The 20,767-nt window shown below is 40.8% G+C and overlaps 1 protein-coding gene across 2 annotated transcripts in view; it reads left to right on the forward strand.

Moving 5' to 3' along the window:
• Nucleotides 1-20,767, forward strand: part of KIF5C (kinesin family member 5C) — a 132,012-nt gene that overhangs the window by 90,928 nt on the left and 20,317 nt on the right. For both annotated transcript variants that reach the window (XM_034785871.1, XM_034785872.1), the window contains exons 14-21: nt 4,175-4,381; nt 6,117-6,263; nt 8,410-8,598; nt 11,695-11,812; nt 13,245-13,321; nt 15,099-15,208; nt 16,225-16,326; nt 17,856-17,916. In XM_034785871.1, the coding sequence (XP_034641762.1) occupies nt 4,175-4,381; nt 6,117-6,263; nt 8,410-8,598; nt 11,695-11,812; nt 13,245-13,321; nt 15,099-15,208; nt 16,225-16,326; nt 17,856-17,916 (1,011 nt within the window). The remainder of the gene's footprint in view (nt 1-4,174; nt 4,382-6,116; nt 6,264-8,409; nt 8,599-11,694; nt 11,813-13,244; nt 13,322-15,098; nt 15,209-16,224; nt 16,327-17,855; nt 17,917-20,767) is intronic.

The raw sequence follows: 20,767 nt of genomic DNA on the forward strand, positions 1-20,767 counted from the left end.
AGTAACTGGTTAAAATATAGGAAACAAAGGGTAGGAATAAATGGTCAGTTTTCAGAAGGTCCCCGAAGGATCTGTACTGGGACCAGTTCTTTTCAACATATTACATAAGAAAATAAGAACGGCCATACTGGGTCTGACCAATGGTCCATCTAGCCCAGTATCCTGTCTTCCCACAGTGGCCAAGGAGGGGTGCTTCGGAGGGAATGAACAGAACAGATAATCATCAAATGATCTGGAAAAAGGGGTACATAGTGTGGTGGCAAAGCTTGCAGATGATAGAAAATTACTCAAGATAGTTAATCCCAAAGCTGCCTGTGAAGAATTACAAAGGGATCTCACAAAACTGGGTGACTGGGTAACAAAATGGCAGATGAAATTATGCACATTGGAAAACATAATCTCAACTACCACTCTCAAGGAAGAGATCTTGGAGACCTTGTAGAGCATTCTCTGAGAACATCCGCTCAATCTGTAGCGGCAGTCAGAAAAGCTAACCATATTAGGAACCATTAGGAAAGGGGTAGCTGATTAGACAGAAAATATCATAATGCCTCTATGTGAAGCCATGGTAGGCTTGAATACTGCATGTGGTTCTGGTCATCCCATCTCAAAAATAATGTATTAGAATTGGAAAAGGTTCAGATAGAGGCAACAAAAATGATTAGGGGTATGGAACAGCATCCATACAAGGAGAAATTAGAAAGACTGGGACTGTTCAGCTTTGAACAGCTGTCAACATGTGGAACTCCTTGCCAGGGGATGTTGTATGTTCAAAAAAGAATAAGATAAGTTTATGGAGGATAGCTCCATCAATGGCTATTAATCAAGATGGTCAGACGCTGGGACTGGATGACAGGGAATGATCACTTGATAAATTGTCCTGTTCTGTTAATTCACTCTGAAGCATCTGGCACCGACTACTGTCAGAAGACAGGAAACTGGGATAGGTGGACCATTAGTCTGACCCGGTATGGCTATTCTTATGAGTGTCTTGATTAGCGTTGCATTTCACATATTGCCGGCAATAATATTCCAATTACATTCTACAACTTGCTGATGTGTATTCTTAACTTTATAGGGTTTTAAGCCATCTACCTCTGTTTCATAAAAGAATGTAGTCCTTTGTGGCTCTAATGTCTGTAAGTCTAATTTAGTGTCCAAATCTCACTCATTTTCACTAGTTCCCCATTTGTATAGTTTCTGTACTCCTAGGTTCTGGCATATTTTCTTACCTTTATTTCTTGGGCTATTTGTATCACTCTCCTTTTGGATGTTTGTTTACTTGGGAGTCCCCTGTATTCTAGCTCATCTCCTGCCTCCCTCTGGATCCTTATTTAATATTGGTTTGTTTTCAGTGGCCTCTAATCCCTGCCATGGTGACCATTTTCTTTCTTTTTTTGCTTTCATTCCTGCTTCATCAACTTTATTATCAAAATCTCTGAGGCTAGTGTTGTACCACTGGCTTAGAAGCTTTACTGGCTCTTCTAATGGGGATGGCAGTCTGTCACCTCTGGAGGCCAGTGCAATATTTTTGTTAGTTTGACTCTCTAAAAGAGGAAATTAAGGTTTTTGAGGCTTTGACTTCATGTCTGTAAACTTCACAAGCTTCTCACAGCTCTCATTGAAATGATCCACCTGCAGTCTACTACTGCTTGTGATTAGTTCATTGATATATGATGCAACGTGGCTGTTCTTCCTAATTAGCCAGAGCACTTATTTCTGGCTGATTAAGCTAGTAGATTCAATGCTATTATAAACCATGTTACGGATAGGACACATGCTGTTATAATACCAGTAGAATTCCTTTGCCATGGGTTAACTCTTTCTTTCTCAGGTGAAAGTACATACACTTGAGCTACATCCTGGTATATGGTATTCTCAGATGAAGTTCTGAATCTTCGCAGGAAGGCCATGCCTAAACTTTACTAGAACATGACGGGTAGAACTCCATGTACTAAATTAAGCTTAATTGCTAGATAAATTGTTCTGGTCTGCTTTCTTTCTAGGTTTGTGTTCATAAATTGACCTTTCACAGTGTTCCAATCATCCTAAGATTTCAGTCACTCGTCCTCTGGATGGATTGCCAATAACTTGTTCACTCCTATATATTCTGATTTTTTTCTCTTTGGCCTCTGTAGTAAATACGCTGCTTCTAATAGCCCCCACAGTGAAGCTTACATCTCAAAGTTGTGAAACATGGGGAATAGAACTCCAGAAACACAGATCTGTACCCCTTAAGGTAGAGAACTCCTCCTTGCACCTATCTGTCAGTATTAAGGCTTATCTCTTCTTTGTGAACCAGTCGGTAGCGAATGAGATAACTAAACTCCTGACGTCTTGATTTCCCCCCCCCCCCTTCACCTGCAATGAAGTAAAGGGTAGTGTTGCCACTTACACATTAGGTAGTATATTGCACCAATGGATTTTTGGTATTGTGAAACCACAGTGGTAAGCACATCAAAATATCTTTAAATAAATTGTAAGGAGTAGTCCATGTCAGTTTAGCAGAGAAATACTTTTAAGGTGTTTGGTTATTATTGTTTAAATCATCTCCTATCCCTAGGTCCTGATAAATTAACTAACACTTCACTTTGAGGATACAGTATTACCAGCTGGGTGCATTTCCCTAATGGTGAATCATCTCTTCCACATTTTTGGAGCAGGGGCACGTGTTCTGAAACTAACCTGCTTACTTCCTATTTTCCAGCTTTCCTCTTAGACATCTCTAGATGCTGAATATATTGAAAGAGAAGAGATACTATCTCAGTTCTGGTTTTGTATCTAGAGCTGAACTTCCTCAAGGCTTGGGGGTGAAGAGGTAGTGGACAGTGGTAGTTCAGGCTGATGATAACGACATACTTACCTAACTTTTTATCACTCCTATGAAGTGTGGCAGTAGAGAAAAGAGCCTACCACACCATCTTTCAGAGCTCCACTTTTTTTCTTAATTGTTTTAACCGTCCACTCCCATGGCATGTTCATTATTCTTCTGGCTAAACTGGACAGGATTTAATTCTTCAGCCCCCACCAGGACTATTAATTTGGCACTAAGGGCTGTGAGTAGCCTGGGAGAACTACATCTACAGCACTTCAAGCTCCAGCCAACCCATAAAGTGAGACCCTTAAAAACAAAAGCATCTCCTGAATAAATGTCCAGGATGTTGCCATTAGGATGACCCCGATCAATAACCCCTTCTTTTAATTGATGGATTAAATTTGTAGTCTTTATTTGGTGCTGCTTTTTGCCTTATTTTATTTTTTTAAACAATGATTTTTCAACTTGTGACTTTCCAAAAGTGTATTATTAGCAATAAATATTAAGAGAGACTTTTCAGTTTTCTCTTTTATTTTTAGCATTGTTCTCCTACAGGTAACTTTACTTGAGAGGTTTTCCAGTTCAGTGTGCAATCTGAATTTTGAAGAATTTTCCATGGTTTAATTTTTTTTATTAAGATGGAATAGGATATGAGAGTAGAATATGAAATTGACCTCTGCACAATCTTCGCCATCCTATAAACTTACCTACATCCCTTCTTATTTGAGAATGAAATGGATTAGATGGGTATAACAGGAAGGTTAGAGACAGCCATCAGTCTATGCTAAACCTGTGTTCTTTTTATTAATCAAGGGTTTGTGCATAAAAATGCTTATTTTAAGTTGATCTCTGCAAACAGGAGTAATTTTTTAAAAAGAAGTCTGTCTATAGTTTCTTTTAACTCAAGTTAAAATGTTTATCACAGTTTTTCCTGTTAAAATATTCCCTATAACAAAATGCCACAAGACACCCCAAGCTACTTTAGACAGCTTATTATGTGGTTCACTTCAAAGTTGTGACACTTTGGCTTGAAGTCTTTTTCATTTTGGTTCTTAGCTTGGATAGCATTGAATTCAGAGCTTCAAATGCTTTTTCTACTATGAAATTGCTCAAAATAAGTTTTTGTTTCTATCTGAATCTTGTAGCATAATAGGATTTGATTAAGCTTTCTTTTCCATGAGGTCCAAAGGTTTTTTGCTTAGTTTCTTCAAAGATGTATTTGCACATTCCACTTGCTGCTTATATTGTTTCTGGTAGAGTGGCAAGGTCTCTTGTCTCCTGTAGTCAATGTTATAAATCTTTTGAGCTAGTTCTTGGGGGAACAGTGACCTACTTGTGATCTCTGCCATCCATTTCCAGCTTTTGGCTTCCACTAGAAGAGATTATGAGAAGATCCAAGAGGAACTGACTCGTCTTCAGATTGAAAATGAGGCTGCAAAAGATGAGGTGAAAGAGGTTCTTCAGGCCCTGGAGGAATTAGCTGTCAATTATGACCAGAAATCACAAGAAGTGGAGGACAAGACCCGAGCCAATGAACAGCTGGCTGATGAACTGTCACAGAAAACAGTAGGAGCCTTGCTGGTTATTCCTCTATCTGATGTCTGTTTTTTACATGCAGTTTATCATTGTCAAAAAAGACTGATTTTTAGGGAGATGAAAAAGTTTTTGAGGCATTCCAGATACCCACTAGTCTGTACCAATTTATAAATCTTTTATTAATATTCTAGTCAAGTATATTACTAGCTGTTGTTGCTAAAAACTGACGTAGAGAAGCCATTAGAAGGCCAACATTTGCCAAGAGTTACCTCTTGTATCGCCCATCTTGAAGAATAAAATTGTGGTAGACTCTGATACTACTGTGTGGTAATTGTTGGCAGATACTTGCATACCACACTCAAAATATAATGGTAATTTGTAGGAGCAAAGCACAATAGTAATGTTCTTTCTAATGACTAGACTTTCTTCTCAGCAGCTGTTAGCTTTATTCTCTCTTTGTTCTTCCAATATTCTGGTATGTAGATCTACTTTGTCACTACAGTGTCTCAACATCACTCGCTAAGGGTACATCTAAGCTTCAGGCTGTCAGTGTAAATTCCAGCTCAAGGAGACATACCCACACTAGCTCTGATTGAGGTACCTGCGCTCTAAGAATATAGTCAGCGTTGGGAGTGGTGGGATGGGCTAGCTGCCCGAGTACAATCCTATCCAAGATGCTAGGTATGTACTCAGGGCAGCTAACCCCTCCTACCGCTCACATTGCTACAGCTACACTCTATTTTTAGGGCTCTAGCTTGATTGGAGCTAGCATGGGTATGTTGCTTCAAGCTGAAATTTATCCAGTTAGTAGTGTAAGTCTACCCTAAAACTGCCAGGTTGGTGAAAATCTCCCTCCTTCACCCCTCTCCCTTCAAGGAGGTTGGAATAATCTGCATCTTGACAAGTCCCACCAGAATGTAACATAACTGTTTCTTTTCCCTGACTTCTCTGGCTGCAATAGAGAAAACTTAGCATTGGGGATGAAGTAAGAGTGCAAATATTTACAAGAACATTTTGTATTCACTCATTTCTTATTCTCTTCTCCCATGACACACACCTTAGCTTCTTGGATGTGATCAAATTACATCACCTACTATATCCTAGTCTACAAGAGTTTCAAATCTAGATTTGGTTTAATCTAGGGTTAACCAAAGGGTTAGGCAGGATAGACTCTGGAGCATGTGATATTCATGCCTATTTGGGTCATTGTCAGGTTCTGATTTCCATTATTTTGTAACTGATACCAACAATATTGATTTCATGTTGGTAATGTTTTTAACATTATATTAGCAATTTTCATTTTACTGTGATATTTGCTAAAAGGCATACTGGCTGTCTGCTGAGGACACTGGTGATAAGGACAGGCAGTTAGATAGAAGGCATTACTGTACAAACACTAGAAAGATGCAGATGTTGGTGTGTTTAATATGTAACTTGGATGTCAGACTCTAAGTGAATTCTGCAAAAGGATGAATAAAATAAATAATCCTGTAGCCTGAAAGCCATAATTGAACAGCCTGTACCATGGAATGACACTGAAACAAGGGAAAATGAAATGTGGGGTCACAATTATACCTCTATCAAAGGGGAGACATAAAAACAACCATATAAAGACAATCTTTTAAATGTAGAAATAGGAAAACTGACCTATGTGGGTTTGTTATGTTCAGAGTATGAACTGTCAGTTTTCTGAACTATAGTTGCTGTTCTATATAAAGGGAATCATTGGACAGGTTTGTAATCCCATCTCTTAAATCTTTTCCAGACGGCTTTGACAGCCACCCAACGAGAGCTGGGTCAGTTGCAGGAACTCAGTAATCATCAGAAAAAGAGAGCTACAGAGATCTTGAACTTACTGCTTAAAGATCTGGGAGAGATTGGAGGAATCATTGGTACCAATGATGTTAAAACGGTAAACCAGATCTTATGTTGCTTTTTTCAAAAGACTATAAAGATGTAGTTCTGAGGATGGGTGGTATGGGTATTTATAGCCTCAACCTTTCACCTCTGTAGTCTGATCTTTAAATCCTCCTTGGATCACAAATTAAAATAATTTGTTTTGGTTTTGGTGGATGTTTTTCTAGGTCATAAAACCACCATGCAGCTTACGCAATCTATTGTGATAGGCGCTCTCTGTTCTTGAGAAGTCAAGGATTTGTATTAGCACCCGTTCACCAGATCAGGACAGAGTCATGTGAGGAGAAATGTTTGTGGCTTATCATTTAAACACTGGCTGAATTTAGAAATTTCACAAATTTTCAGGGAAATCAAAGTATTGGTGACAAACTCAAGTCTGTCAATTTCCAGTATTGGTGAATTTTTCTGATTACCCCATAAATGTCAGCATTGCTGTAGCATACGCCTGACTATAGCCAATGTAGGAGAGGAAACTTATTGATGGTTTCTTCTTCTGTGGAATAACAAAGTGGAAAATAAATGAATGCTATTGACAAAGTAGAACCCTGGGAGTGGAAATGTTTCTGGAGATACCTGAAATCTTGCGCCACTCAGTGCTTTGAAATTTGCATGCTGACTGGCTCCTCTGAATACAGACAGCTGGCCAAGTTCTTCAAGGTTTTCATTTCTCCCACTATAGATAAAGGAAATTTTAACAATTGGAAACGGTATTTTAATGGCCATTAGCTAAAACTGTGCATCAGGTAACTGAACAAACTATTCACTGTAGGTGATATACAAATTCTCTTTACACTGTTGACCATGTCACTTTTTTCTTTTGAAACTAAAAGTTATGTCTAGTTGCTAGACCACTCTGGCAAGTTTGCATGAGACAAATCTATTTCCAAGTAGTATTTCATGTTGTCTTTTTAGTGTACTAACTTTCTCCTTTTTTCTTCACTTGGAATATTGGACCTGGCATCTTACTTTTTAAACTCTTTCCCCATACTTCAAGGATAAAAACAAGTATGTGTCGCTGGATACTCTGTCCAGGATATACCCCTTGGACCTGATCCTGAGAGTTGTTGTGCACTTGCCTCTCTCTCACTGAAGTCAAAGGGATTTGCAAGTGCTCAATTCCTCTCTGATTACAAAGGATATGATCTTTGTCTGTCTGGCAATGTGTTTCTTATGACACGTCCCGCATCATTCTTCCTCGGAGTATGAACTGTTCATTTAAGATTTGCTAGAAGGCATGTTTGGGTAGGGGAGGGAAAGGAAATCCATGCTTGCTGAGGAATTCCTTGCTCAATGAACTGAGAGAAAACTGGGCTCCTGGAATTCTGCTGTTATCATTGGATTCCACAGGTTCTGAATGTTCCGTAGTGTATTAGTTTATATTAAAGTATTTGATAATTCTGGAAATCTAGCTGTTGCAATCTCAAAATAAGCAAAATAAACGGTCATGCCATTTCAGTTTTTGGCTGATACAAATAGTCAGTAAATCTAGGGTTGATATAAGATTACAGGGAGCTCTGTCCAAATTAATGTGATCTGATCTGGAAGTTTTTTAACCATTTTTTTCCTAGTAGTACAAGAGTGAATCTTGCATAAGATGTTACAGGAACCCCTGGTGGTCATGTAATTGTATATGAAATTATATTAAAGGGTACAGTACTTGAAAATAGATGTTTACCATTTAGTGGAGGCTTTGTACTAATTAAGAAGCCAGTTTTCAGTGTAAACAAGTAACAATGGAAGGTGCTTTATAATGTCACTTTAAAAAGGGAAGTTCCTGGCCTCTCCAGCAGCATCGGAAAGCTCTTCTGCAATGTGTCACTGCAATTAGAGCAAGTGTTCTAAATTATTCCCACTTTTAATGTTGAGTCATTGGATCAGTGGTTATAACCTGAGCAGGAAGACTTAACTTTTGGCCTTTGTCTGACTTTTATCCATGAAGTTTCGGAGAGATTGAGTGATATGACATTTTGGAATGTAAATGGGAAAAAATCCAAGCCGGTGTACCCAGGACTTGTGAGTTGTGCTGTGTATTACTGAGATCTCCTAGCTCTAGACAACTGGTTCACTAGTAGAAAGTTTTCTGCATTGGCTATTTTCTTTTATAAGCCTGCATTAAGCAATGCAACTCTTTGTGTGTTTAGTTAGCAGATGTGAACGGGGTAATCGAGGAAGAGTTCACCATGGCACGGCTGTATATCAGTAAGATGAAGTCTGAGGTGAAATCTCTGGTGAACCGCAGCAAGCAGCTGGAGAGTGCCCAGATAGACTCCAACAGGAAGATGAATGCCAGTGAGAGGGAACTTGCAGCCTGCCAGCTCCTCATCTCACAAGTATGCCTCTTTTCTCCTCCTCCTCCTCCTCCTCCTCTTTGGCAGAAGTCTCACTGATTTACTCTCTTCTTCCTTGAAATCTCCTGCCTCCACCCCCAACCTAATTAAACATGCTACTTCTCAATGATGAGATCATGCCTGCTTGGCTGTAGATTTCTATCTCCCTCATACTGTAAAGTACAGCTTATCCACACATGTTGAAGAAACAACTTTATTTCTGCAACTCTATACCTTTAACACTCTGCCTTTAACTTAAAAAATGACATGCAAATGAAATTAACAAAATTAATATCCAGTTCATTTGTAAAACATGCTGGGAGAGGCATTCATCCCATTAGCAAATATACAGTATAGTATAGGGGTCGGCAAACTACGGCTGTGTTTGGCACGCTAGCCAATTCTGAGTGGCACGCAGCTCCCTTCCGCAGTCCCAGCCCCACTCGGCCCCGCCTCGCCCACCGCTCTCCCCTGCGGGGGCAGGAGGCAGAAGCTTGGTTCTGCGGCAGCCAAGCTTCCCTTCTCCCCCATTTCTTCCCCCAGCGTGGTGCTTTCCAGCCCCTCCTCCTCTCCTTCCCTGGCCAATCAGCTGATGGCCCTAGCGAGGGGGAGGGGGAAGAGCGGCAGCATGCTCCCTGCTCCGTAGAGGACGCAGAGAGAAGTAGGGACGGAGCTTGGGGGAAGGGGGTGGAACAGGGCATATCCCTTCCAGCCCCCTGCCCTGAGCCGCTCAGGGCAGGGGGTTGGGAGCACCCCCACGAGCCGAGCATCCCAGCCTTTTGCTCTGCACCCCCCCACCCCAACACACACCCATCCCTCTGCCCTGCACCCCCACAGCCCCAGCTGTCTGCCCTGAACCCCCCCACCCCAACACACACACAGCCTTCTGCCCTGCACCCCCCACACTCCCCAGCCCTCTGCCCTGAACCCCCCACACCCCAACATACACCCAGTCTTCTGCCATGAACCCCCTCCCCCAGCCCTCTGCCCTGACCCCTGAAACACCCCCCAACCCCAGGACTGGGTCCCGGTTAATAGAATCCCAGGCTGGCAGTGAGCTGAGCAGGCTGGTGGCGTAAGATCAGCATTTTAATTTAATTTTAAATGACGCTTCTTAAACATTTTGAAAACCTTGTTTACTTTACATACAATAGTTTAGTTATATAATATAGACTTATAGGAAGATACCTTCTAAAAACATTAAAATGTATTACCGGCACGCGAAACCTTAAATTAGAGTGAATAAATGAAGACTCGGCACACCACTTCTGAAAGGTTGCCGACCCCTGGTATAGTATATGAAATGATACTGTTAACACTATAGAGACTGGTGCCTTATAATTCTGAGCAGCAGGGTTTCCTGGTGACTGTTGTGTGACCAGAAAAAGAGCTTGGAGAATGCCCCTCTGGGTCAGACTTTTTGTGATCCTAAAGGGGAGAAAGGAAAGGAAATGTGCTGAATGTCAGCTACTGCCAATATGTTGGGGTTTTGTTGATTCCACATGGTCCCCATGTTCCCTGATTGTGGGGAGGAATTGAGAGTCCACCACATGTAATTTGCTGGCACTTAGTCTGAAAAAACTGGAGTTTATCATTAAAATGTAAGTAGGGACAGACCCAGTTTTGCAGTTGCTGTGGCTCTCCAATCCATTGAACTTGCTGTAGATCTTGATAAGGAAAGGCAGAAGTTGTAGCATGCTTCTAAATGTTCCAGAAAGACACTAGACCAATTTGTGGCTGGATAGATCGTTTGTTCAGAAATGTGAAATGAACCATGCATGTGAATGATCTTATCCCAGGGCTTTTTTTAATCAATAAAATTGTATACTGGAGTCTGGTATTACTTAACAGTTACATAGCACTTTTCATGTTCAAAGCACTTAACAAATGTTACCTAATTATTCCCCTCCACATCCCTGTAAAGATAGAGAATCTGAGGCAAAAAGGTTAAGTGGCTTGCCAGAGGCTGTTGAATGAGGCGGGATTAGAAGTGGGAGTGGAACTCACTACTGTGCTGAGACTGATGGTCTACACCTCTCTTCTGGCGTTTGAATGCTTTTAGTGCTGTGTGGAAACCAACCAGATTAATTCTTTCAAGCATGAGAACTTTTTTTCTTGTCATTCTGGGAGCCCTGTGAATAAGACCATGATGAAGTTCCCTCTGTATTTAAGCCTACAAGGAAACTTAGTAACAGTTAACAGAGGTTTGAACTGTTTAATTGAGCCCTTAAAATTGAGTATCTCTGCCATGTGCTGCTCTAATTCCACACTTTGGGGAATGAGCATTCCAAACGCTTCTTGTCAAACTTAGTAATCTAGCAGACTGTCATCATGATAGATGTGGCATTTGACATGTACTTTTCATTGAGAACTCTGTCCTGAGAGGTACTGAACTCTTTCAACTCCCATTAAGGTTAGGAGGTACTCGGCACCTTTCAAGCTTTTGCCCTTAATACGGAAATATAATGTGAACTCAAAAATCTAGACCTCTTCTCCATGCTGAGGCAGGTCTTCTTAAAATGAAATGATCTCATCAGTAGAACTGTAATAGCTCCCAACACAGGCCCCTCTTAACTCAGAAATTAGGAATAGAATTTGTTTCAAAATAAAATATATTTTGTTCTTTTTACCTTTGAAATGTGTCAGCTGCTATTTTTATTAAAGTGACCTTTCTTGTTTAAAGACGTGCTAACAAAAAATAGGAGCAAATGATCAGTGTTGCTATTGACCAACACGTCTGGCATCCTAGTAGTACAGCTTGAGATGCCCAGGAAGCTACTCAATTATGTATTCCATCCTAATGTTAAATTAATTTGACTTTAAAATATTGCTGCTGGTTGATAACAAGCTGGTCCTGCATTCCATATGGTATTGTGGAAATACTTGTCATGCTGCATAGTGTTAACCACAGGCCACAAAGAGTTAAGATTGTGTTGGTGTTACATCTATCGTAGATCTTGTACAGCACATCCACCTAGTAGGTAGCTCTGGATGCAGAGAGCTTTCACAAGTCCCTAATCTTTATAGGAAGAGAGCACCTGAATTTCTAAATTACAAGCTTTACCATTTATATCTGCTTATTGTTCACTTTTTTTAAAGCATGAAGCAAAGATTAAGTCCCTTACAGACTACATGCAAAATATGGAACAGAAGAGAAGGCACCTAGAAGAGTCACAAGACTCGCTTAATGAAGAGCTGGCCAAGTTACGTGCTCAAGGTACTGTACTTAAAATAGGGTAATTAATTGTGGGGGGCCTCTAGTCCTAAACTTTTTACCTCTACAGCCTAGAAAATCAAGTTCTATCCAACTGGCACAATGACAACTCTTCTGGGGATCTTGTATTTTGTTGTGTCTTTCCTTGCAAATAATGGTTGCCCCGCCGACCTGCTATTCATTCCTCCCATTACTAGAAGGATGACACAGCTGAGCCAGATTGGATAGTCGGGATTTTAATTCACTTGCCTAATCCTAGACATTGCTCAGGGCCTCTTTGAAGCAAAAGCAAACTCTGAAGAGGATGCATGGATGTAGCTAATGGGAAACCTGAATGTGCAAACTTGACAACAAATGATTTCCCCCATCCTCTTAATAAATTGTCCTGCATGCTTAGTATTCAGTCATAGAACAGTACAACTGAGTCAATATCACAGAGTTCAGTGACTTGCAGTACACACTGTGCTTGTTATGAAACTCAAAGTTAAGCCACAGCAACCTAGTTCATGCAGTTGAAGGAGCATCAGGCCCTCCTGGTATTGTAATATTCTTCGAGTCCAGTCCAACTGGAATAATCCCCCTAGTTGCTGACCCATACAAGCCCTGTGGGTTGCCTGCTCTACAACTGGGGAGACTGTGCCCTGTTTGATCCTGGGTGAAATGCTCCTTTTGTAGCTGCTACGTTACATCCTGCAAATACATGGGCTTCGTTTTATGGATTGCAAATTAGGTTTTTGTGACAACATATGCAAAATTTATTGAAAGAGCAATTCTCTCTAGTGTTCTTAAGCCTCTGTAGCACACACTGCCACTGTGGGTCCTGATTTCCACCATACACCTGCCAACCCAGAACATCACCCCATATTCCTTGTTCGGGGTCCCTTTGTAGTCCAGGAGCAGCAGGCTGTGTCAGAGAATTCATTATTTAACGTTCTGGCAAGTTGTGTTTTGGCTCCATCTTCAGGCTTCCCCATCTATTCCTAGGGGTAGGTGTGGCATCAGATGCTTTGGGTCCTCTGAAAAGGTAGAAGAAAAGGATGGAAGTCACCAAGGCGTAAGGACAGTGGGAAGGGTCACAAGTAGACATGAGGATGCTGGGAATGGGGAGGAGTTGTAGGCATATGGGGGGTATGACCTGGTGATAAGTGGAGAAGGTGATGGATGGGTTATCCACATGTCACTTCAGATAGAGCCCTGCCTAGCCATATGTGAGTCTTTCAACAAATGACTGTTAGTGTGCCCATTTATTTTGTTACCATTAAAAATGTATCGGAGATGGGTAATGTGATATTCTTGAATTGAGAGCTGAAGTTCTCTGTCTGCTTCTGGAAAGAAAAAGCTGTTGGAGTGATTTTTTTTGGTAATGGTTTCAGATTCAGTGTGTTGAGTAAGTCTCTGGTTAATTCTTAACTTTTTTTTTTTAAACTCTTAACAGAAAAAATGCATGAAGTCAGCTTCCAGGATAAAGAGAAGGAGCATCTGACCCTTCTTCAGGATGCAGAGGAAATGAAGGTAGCATTGCAGGCCACAATTATAGATTTTCCTCACCAAGGACACTTGTCAAACTGACAATTAGGTCTAAATTCTGCTTTCGGATGCACATGTGCTGCCCAATCACTTTTAATAAACTTTTATAATCTATCAGAGCCATAAACTTCCATTGGGAAACCTACATGCCACGTAGGAGTGACTTTCCTGATTTGAAAGGGAAGAGCTTGATAATGTTGATAAAGTAAATTTGTGGGGGAAAAAGGTACGTTGTAGCCAAAATATGGTTGGATGGTTTGGAAGTTGAGCTAACTTCAAAAGGTGAAAAGATTCAGTTGAAAGATTTGTACAAATTTAATCAAAAATTTTAGTAAATCCACTTCTTCATTTGAACCCAGGAGAGAAATTCAGTGCCTAATATAATACACCTCTACCCCAATATAACGCGACCCGATATAACATGAATTCGGATATAACGCGGTAAAGCTGCGCTCCGGGGGGCGGGGCTGCGCACTCCAGTGGATCAAAGCAAGTTCAATATAACACGGTTTCACCTATAACGCGGTAAGATTTTTTTGGCTCCTGAGGACACCATTATATTGAGGTAGAGGTGTACTTTTAATTGGAAATGGTTTCCTTACCTACACACACAAAAATGAGCCTGATTCATTCAGCCTGCATTACTTCAGTTTTATACCAGTAGAAATCTATTGAAGTAAATTAGTTTAAGTGTCAAGTATCAGAGGGGTAGCCGTGTTAGTCTGAATCTGTAAAAAGTCTTGCATCTGAAGAAGTGAGGTTCTTACCCACGAAAGCTTATGCTCCCAATACTTCTGTTAGTCTCAAAGGTGCCACAGGACCCTCTGTTGCTTTTTAGTTTAAGTGGTGAATCAGGCCTTATGGATCAATGTGATTTTTATACTAGAATTTAATAAGGAAAGGCCAGATCATATTTAAACAATTGCCCAATCATCTGGAAAGAACCTCCTAAATATGACCTAATGAATTATAAAGCCAAAACACATTTTCTGATATTTATCCTTCCAGTTTGCAAGTAGAATGCAAGGAGGAAATATTAAGCAATAATGTAGAGAACTGGTATTTTTTTTTAATGAGGATTACAGTTTGTGTGAAGTGGGGGGAAAATCCTGTGTTTAACAGGGATAGTAACTGAACTTCAAAAGTTTGACCTCGGATTCAAAAACCTAAATTAATGATTAAATAGCGATGCAGAATTATTCCATGTCTGGTGTGAGGGAAAAATGTCCTATGTAACATCAAGCCAAAAAGAGAGAGAATAAAAATATAGCTTTCCCAAGTACTTGAAATATCTCTAGCTCTAGGAGTTCGGCAGCAATGTCATGGGTAAGCTGCTTCCCCCCCACTACACCCTGTAGGTGTTCTTTGTCTGCACAATTAAAGCAGTAAAAAAATTTTTTCCTGGTAAACAGATGGGTACAATGGTATAGAAGGTGGCAGGAACAGCTGTAATTCTTGGGGTATGCTTAGTAACACACACCTGCCATCTTCCTGTACATGTTCCTTGCAAAGCCACAAAAATAGAAATCAGGGCTTCCCCACATAAGACAGATGCATAGTCATGAATCTAGCACTCGGTGCAATAGATGGTACCGCGCTGTCTATATAAATCAGTATATTGAGTAAAGTTCTGATGTGATTTAGTTTTTAAATCTAAAACTATAGGTTTGACTTAGTTTGTATGTACAGAAAAGAGAGGATTAGGCATTAGCAAAAGCAGATAAACTATTGAAATACACCATTTCTGTTTTTCAAACTGCAGAAAGCGCTGGAGCAGCAGATGGAGAGTCACAGGGAAGCCCACCAGAAACAGCTCTCCAGGCTACGAGATGAGATTGAAGAGAAGCAGAAAATCATTGATGAAATCAGAGAGTATGCTTGCTCATTGTTTCCCTGTCATTTAGCTCTTTTCTATACTGTTCTAATGACATTGTAAGATTGTTCTTCCATCCATACCTATGTATCTCAGAGTTCTACTAGCACTTGCTGGCCTTAGAAACCAGCATGTACAGGTACCCTATATAACTATTCTGTACTGATTTGAAGATAAAGGGACAGAAAAGTATAGAATATTATGGATTAAACTGTCCTTTTCCTTGTTTTGTATCTACTTCAATAAAAAGAATTGTGGAGGGGAGGAAGAAAGACACAATAATGTTATGCCTAAAGGCTTATAGATAATAGAAATAGTAGATGAGAACAAATTGGAAAAATAAAGACTCTGAACACCTGTCATGGTGACTGGTCCTGCCACAGCCTTTCTCGTTCTTCAAACAACTACTAGCCAGTAAACTCCAGCTGCTTCCTGTTACAGCACTATGGGTGTGTTTTCTAGGCATCACCAGTTTCAGTATATATCGGTTAATGAAGTACCCCGAAAACATACTGAAGCCAAGTCTGTACATCTAGTGCATGATTCTGCACTGGAATTCTTTCTCAATAGAATTATGATGTAAAGTACAATGTGGGGCACTGTGCTCCTTACTGCTATACCCTTGGTTCTGTAAACAATTAAATCTGTCTCATCCCAATGTAATGCTCATTTTCCACTGCATTTATAAAAGGGATAAGGCATGATAACAGAAAAATGAGAAATGTGAAAACAGAATAGTTTTGGAAGTACAGGTTGTGCCCTTGAGGTATAAAAAGGGTATGTGGTGGGAGGGGACAAGAGCTGTTTGTATGTTTTGTTTCCCCAAAATATTTAAATGAAGGCTATTATTCCAGTTAATGATCCTTCATGGTTAGTAAAAATACCAAACTCTCTCAGTGGAACTGCAGGTTCATTCTCTGTGGGTAACTCTGTTCTGAATGTGAAGGTTTCTCTAAGTGTTTTACCTACAATGGTCTGTATCAAGCTGGCGAGATTTTCCCCCTTCTCATTTCAGTATGAACCAGAAGCTGCAATTGGAACAAGAGAAATTGAGCTCTGATTATGATAAATTGAAAATAGAGGATCAGGAAAGAGAAATGAAACTGGAAAAGCTCATGTAAGTTTACAGTCTCCTTCTCTGATTTCTTTAAGCTTTATTTCTTGTATATTGTCATACTTACGGGCTAGCTGCACCTCTGATCCCTTTCTGATCTCTTTGAGTGCACCTGCTCAGGTGATAGGCCTTATCTGTCTTGGGGTGAAATCACACAATTCTTCCATTCTGAGATTGTTACCCTTTGTATACCAGCCACTTAGAGGGGAAGGATGGTATAGTGGTTAGGACACCGGCCTAGGACTCGGTGGGGGGGCATAAATTCAGTTCCCTGTTCTGCCAACAGACTTCTTGTGTGACCTTGGACAAGTCACTTTGTCTGTGTTGCCTCATTTGCCCATCTGTAAAATGTGGATAATAGCACTTGCCTACTTCCCAGGGGTGTTGTGAGGATAAATACACTAAAGACTGAGGTGCTTGGATATTATGGGAATGGAGAAGGCCATATAGGTACCACAGAAGATGGAATATTACCCAGCAGATCCATTTGGGTTTCAGGCACCTGTTTCCTTCTTACAGGGACAAGTGACACAGTGACCAACAACCTTCTTAAAACAAAGCATTTTTATTTAACAATTGGATCAAAGCATTAGAGAAAAGCAGATTTTAAATCAACAGCATGTAAATATGTCTATCTTACCTAAAGTATTACCATCCCATAATGGCAACCGAGGCAGGCCTAGCTTCTTCGTACACCTGCACAGTCTGTGTGTGTCTGTCTGGTTCCCCATTTATATCCTCAAGAGAGTCCTTTTTAACCCTACAAGGATTCTTTGTTTTCCAGGAGGCCACTTCAAGTCTTGGCCAGCTTTGAACCATCCTGGTCAGACCAGTTCTGTAGGTTGTCCAGGACTATGGCAGAGTCACCAGAGATAATATTTATGGTGTTGTCCCTTAACAACTCTTAAGTGGAAGCTGACCATCTTGAGCCATGTCTTCCTTCCTGCCTGACTCATCCCAGATTGTCTCCTAGTGAGAAGCATTTACACCAAAATACTCATACAGAAGACATCATCCCAATAACCAGGCTACCCTACAAATTACAGGGCACACCACATTGGTTATGTCATGTTTTTTTGTTGTTTTAGTATGTGCCAAAATAAGTGTTTCAGAGCTCTAGTTTTGTTACCTTGTGCAAGGAGATAAACTGAAAATGTCTTGCTCGTTGCAAGATTGCAGATTGGCTTTTTGTACTGTAAAAACAAACAATCTACCAGTAACAAAACCACCTAGTTGCTTATTTGGGCTTTTTCTCAGACTTTCCTGAAAATATAGAAGATTTAAATTTTCAAATACAGTTACAAGAGATGCATGTCAAAATGGAGATGGTGGCCCAGTCATTACTGCTGAAAAAGCCTGCACATATGTGTGCAGTTGGGTAATTGCATGTGCAATTTATTTAGATGTGCAAATGTGGGCACACCTGTTCCATCCAAATCTGAAAACTTTGACTGATGCTATTCTGTTTTATGTTCTTTTATTTTCATGATTTCAGTATGTTGTTTGGCTTACATAATGGTCTCTCTTTTTAGACTGCTTAATGATAAAAGGGAACAAGCAAGAGAAGATCTTAAAGGGCTGGAGGAAACTGTGGTATGTTATAACTAAAGCATCAGCTTTTTTGCAAGGGCTTAGGCAGTGATTTGTTGCCAGCCTTTTTGTATGTGCTTGTTGCCTACAATGTTTTTGCAAGAAAATGACCAGCTTAGGTGAGAAATAAGTTTTAAAAAGTAGTATATTTCCAAACTCTTCTTCTGTCGTGAACTTGATTTGAATACGTTTAGGATCTGACCGAACCCACTTTTGCCCATATCTAGGTTACACCTTATTTCTAAATTTCCTAAAGTTATGTTACTGATCTGTTTACTTATCATCCTACATATACTCATCTCAATGGCTCATTCTACAAGTTTTTCAATATTTGATATTTATGATTTAATGTCATAACCAATGTATTACATTAATACATTTAAATTGCGTTTCTCAAAGATGTTAGTACTTTATCACTGTGCAATCAGCATAATCCTGTATAAAATGCATTATGCTCTGCAATCAGTACTGAAAGGACACTTCTTTTGAAGAACTAGTGCTGTCTTCCGATCAATGCTATGAAATCTTCTTGTGAAAAACTTTGACTTTGTGCAATATACAAGACTTTTGGAAGAGGTAAAAAGGCTGGTTGAAACAATAGTGATTTTCTTCTTGATTACAATATGAGTGAATTAATTGTCCTACTCTACTTGGCACTGGCGAGGCATTAAGTGGAGTCAGAGGTGAAAGTAAGCCGGTATGCCGTACCGGGGTGGCCCGGCTTCCCCAGGCGGCAATTTAAAGGGCCTGGGGCTCCCAGCAGCGACTGCCAGAGCCCCGCCGCTGGAGCCGTGGGGTAACGGCAGTGGGGCTCTGGGGGTTATTTAAAGGGCCGGGCTCCCGCTGCCTCTACTGCCCTGGACCCTTTAAATAGCTGCCGGAGCCCCGCTGCTGCTACCCCAGGGCTCCGGGGGCTATTTAAAGGGCAGGGGAGGTAGAAGCAGGGGAGTCCTGGGCCCTTTAAATAGCCCCTGGAGCCCTGTCGCCAGAGCCCTGGGGTAGCAGCAGCAGCCGGGGGCTCAGGCAGCGGTTTAAAGGGCCCGGGGGAGAGGGAGGGCACTTACCGGTGCAGGGTGGGACGGGGCTGGCTCTGGGGGCCAGAGCTGGCCCCAACACAGCCCCGTACTGGTAAGTCCTTATTTCTAGTTTCACCCCTGGGTGGAGTACTGTGTTGAGTTTTGGGTGCCATACTTTAAGAAGATATGGACAAATTGTAGAGAGTCACAAGGAGAGCTACAAAAATGATAAAAGATTTAGAAAAGCTGATGTATGTGGAAACGTTAAAAAATCTGGGTATGTTTAGTCTTAAGAACAGAAGACTGACGGTGACCTGATAAGTCTTCAGATATGGATTTGTGAAGAACGAATCATGTCAAACCAATCTGATAGCTTTCTTTGATAGGATAACGAGCCTTGTGGATAAGGGTGAAGCTGTGGATGTGGTATACCTAGACTTTAGTAAGGCATTTGATACAGTCTCGCATGATATTCTTATCGATAAACTAGGCAAATACAATTTAGATGGGGCTACTATAAGGTGGGTGCATAACTGGCTGGATAACCGTACTCAGAGAGTTGTTATTAATGGTTCCCAATCCTGCTGGAAAGGCATAATGAATGGGGTACCGCAGGGGTCTGTTTTGGGACCGGCGCTGTTCAATATCTTCATCAACGACTTAGATATTGGCATTGAAAGTACGCTTATTAAGTTTGCGGATGATACCAAACTGGGAGGGATTGCAACTGCTTTGGAGGACAGGGTCCTAATTCAAAATGATCTGGACAAATTGGAGAAATGGTCTGAGTTAAACAGGATGAAGTTTAACAAAGACAAATGCAAAGTGCTCCACTTAGGAAGGAAAAATCAGTTTCACACATACAGAATGGGAAGAGATTGTCTAGGAAGGAGTAAGGCAGAAAGGGATCTAGGGGTTATAGTGGACCACAAGCTAAATATGAGTCAACAGTGTGATGCTGTTGCAAAAAAAGCAAACATGATTCTGGGATGTATTAACAGGTGTGTTGTGAGCAAGACACGAGAAGTCATCCTTCCGCTCTACTCTGCTCTGGTTAGGCCTCAGCTGGAGTATTGTGTCCAGTTCTGGGCACCGCATTTTAAAAAAGATGTGGAGAAATTGGAAAGGGTCCAGAGAAGAGCAACAAGAATGATTAAAGGTCTTGAGAACATGACCTATGAAGGAAGGCTGACAGAATTGGGTTTGTTTAGTTTGGAAAAGAGAAGACTGAGAGGGGACATGATAGCAGTTTTCAGGTATCTAAAAGGGTGTCATAAGGAGGAGGGAGAAAGCTTGTTCACCTTAGCCTCTAAGGATAGAACCAGAAGCAATGGGTTTAAACTGCAGCAAGGGAGGTCTAGGTTGGACATTAGGAAAAAGTTCCTAACTGTCAGGGTGGTTAAACACTGGAATAAATTGCCTAGGGAGGTTGTGGAATCTCCATCTCTGGAGATATTTAAGAGTAGGTTAGATAAATGTCTATCAGGGATGGTCTAGGCAGTATTTGGTCCTGCCATGCCGGCAGGGGACTGGACTCGATGACCTCTCGAGGTCCCTTCCAGTCCTAGAATCTATGATTCTATGTTAAGGGCTGTGATAAAGAGGAAAATGATCAATTGTGCTCCATGTCCTCTCAAAATAGGACAAGAAGTAATGTGCTTAATCTGCAACAAGAAAAATATAGGTGTTATATTAGGAAAAACTTTCTAACTGTAAGGACAGTTAAGCTCTGGAATAGGCTTCCAAGGGAGGTTGTGGAATCCCCATCATTGGAGATTTTTAAGAACAGGTTGGACAAACACCTGTCAGGGATGGTCTAGATATATTTGGCCCTTCCT

Source organism: Trachemys scripta, chromosome 11, assembly GCF_013100865.1.
Source record: "Trachemys scripta elegans isolate TJP31775 chromosome 11, CAS_Tse_1.0, whole genome shotgun sequence".
NCBI lineage: Eukaryota > Metazoa > Chordata > Testudines > Emydidae > Trachemys > Trachemys scripta.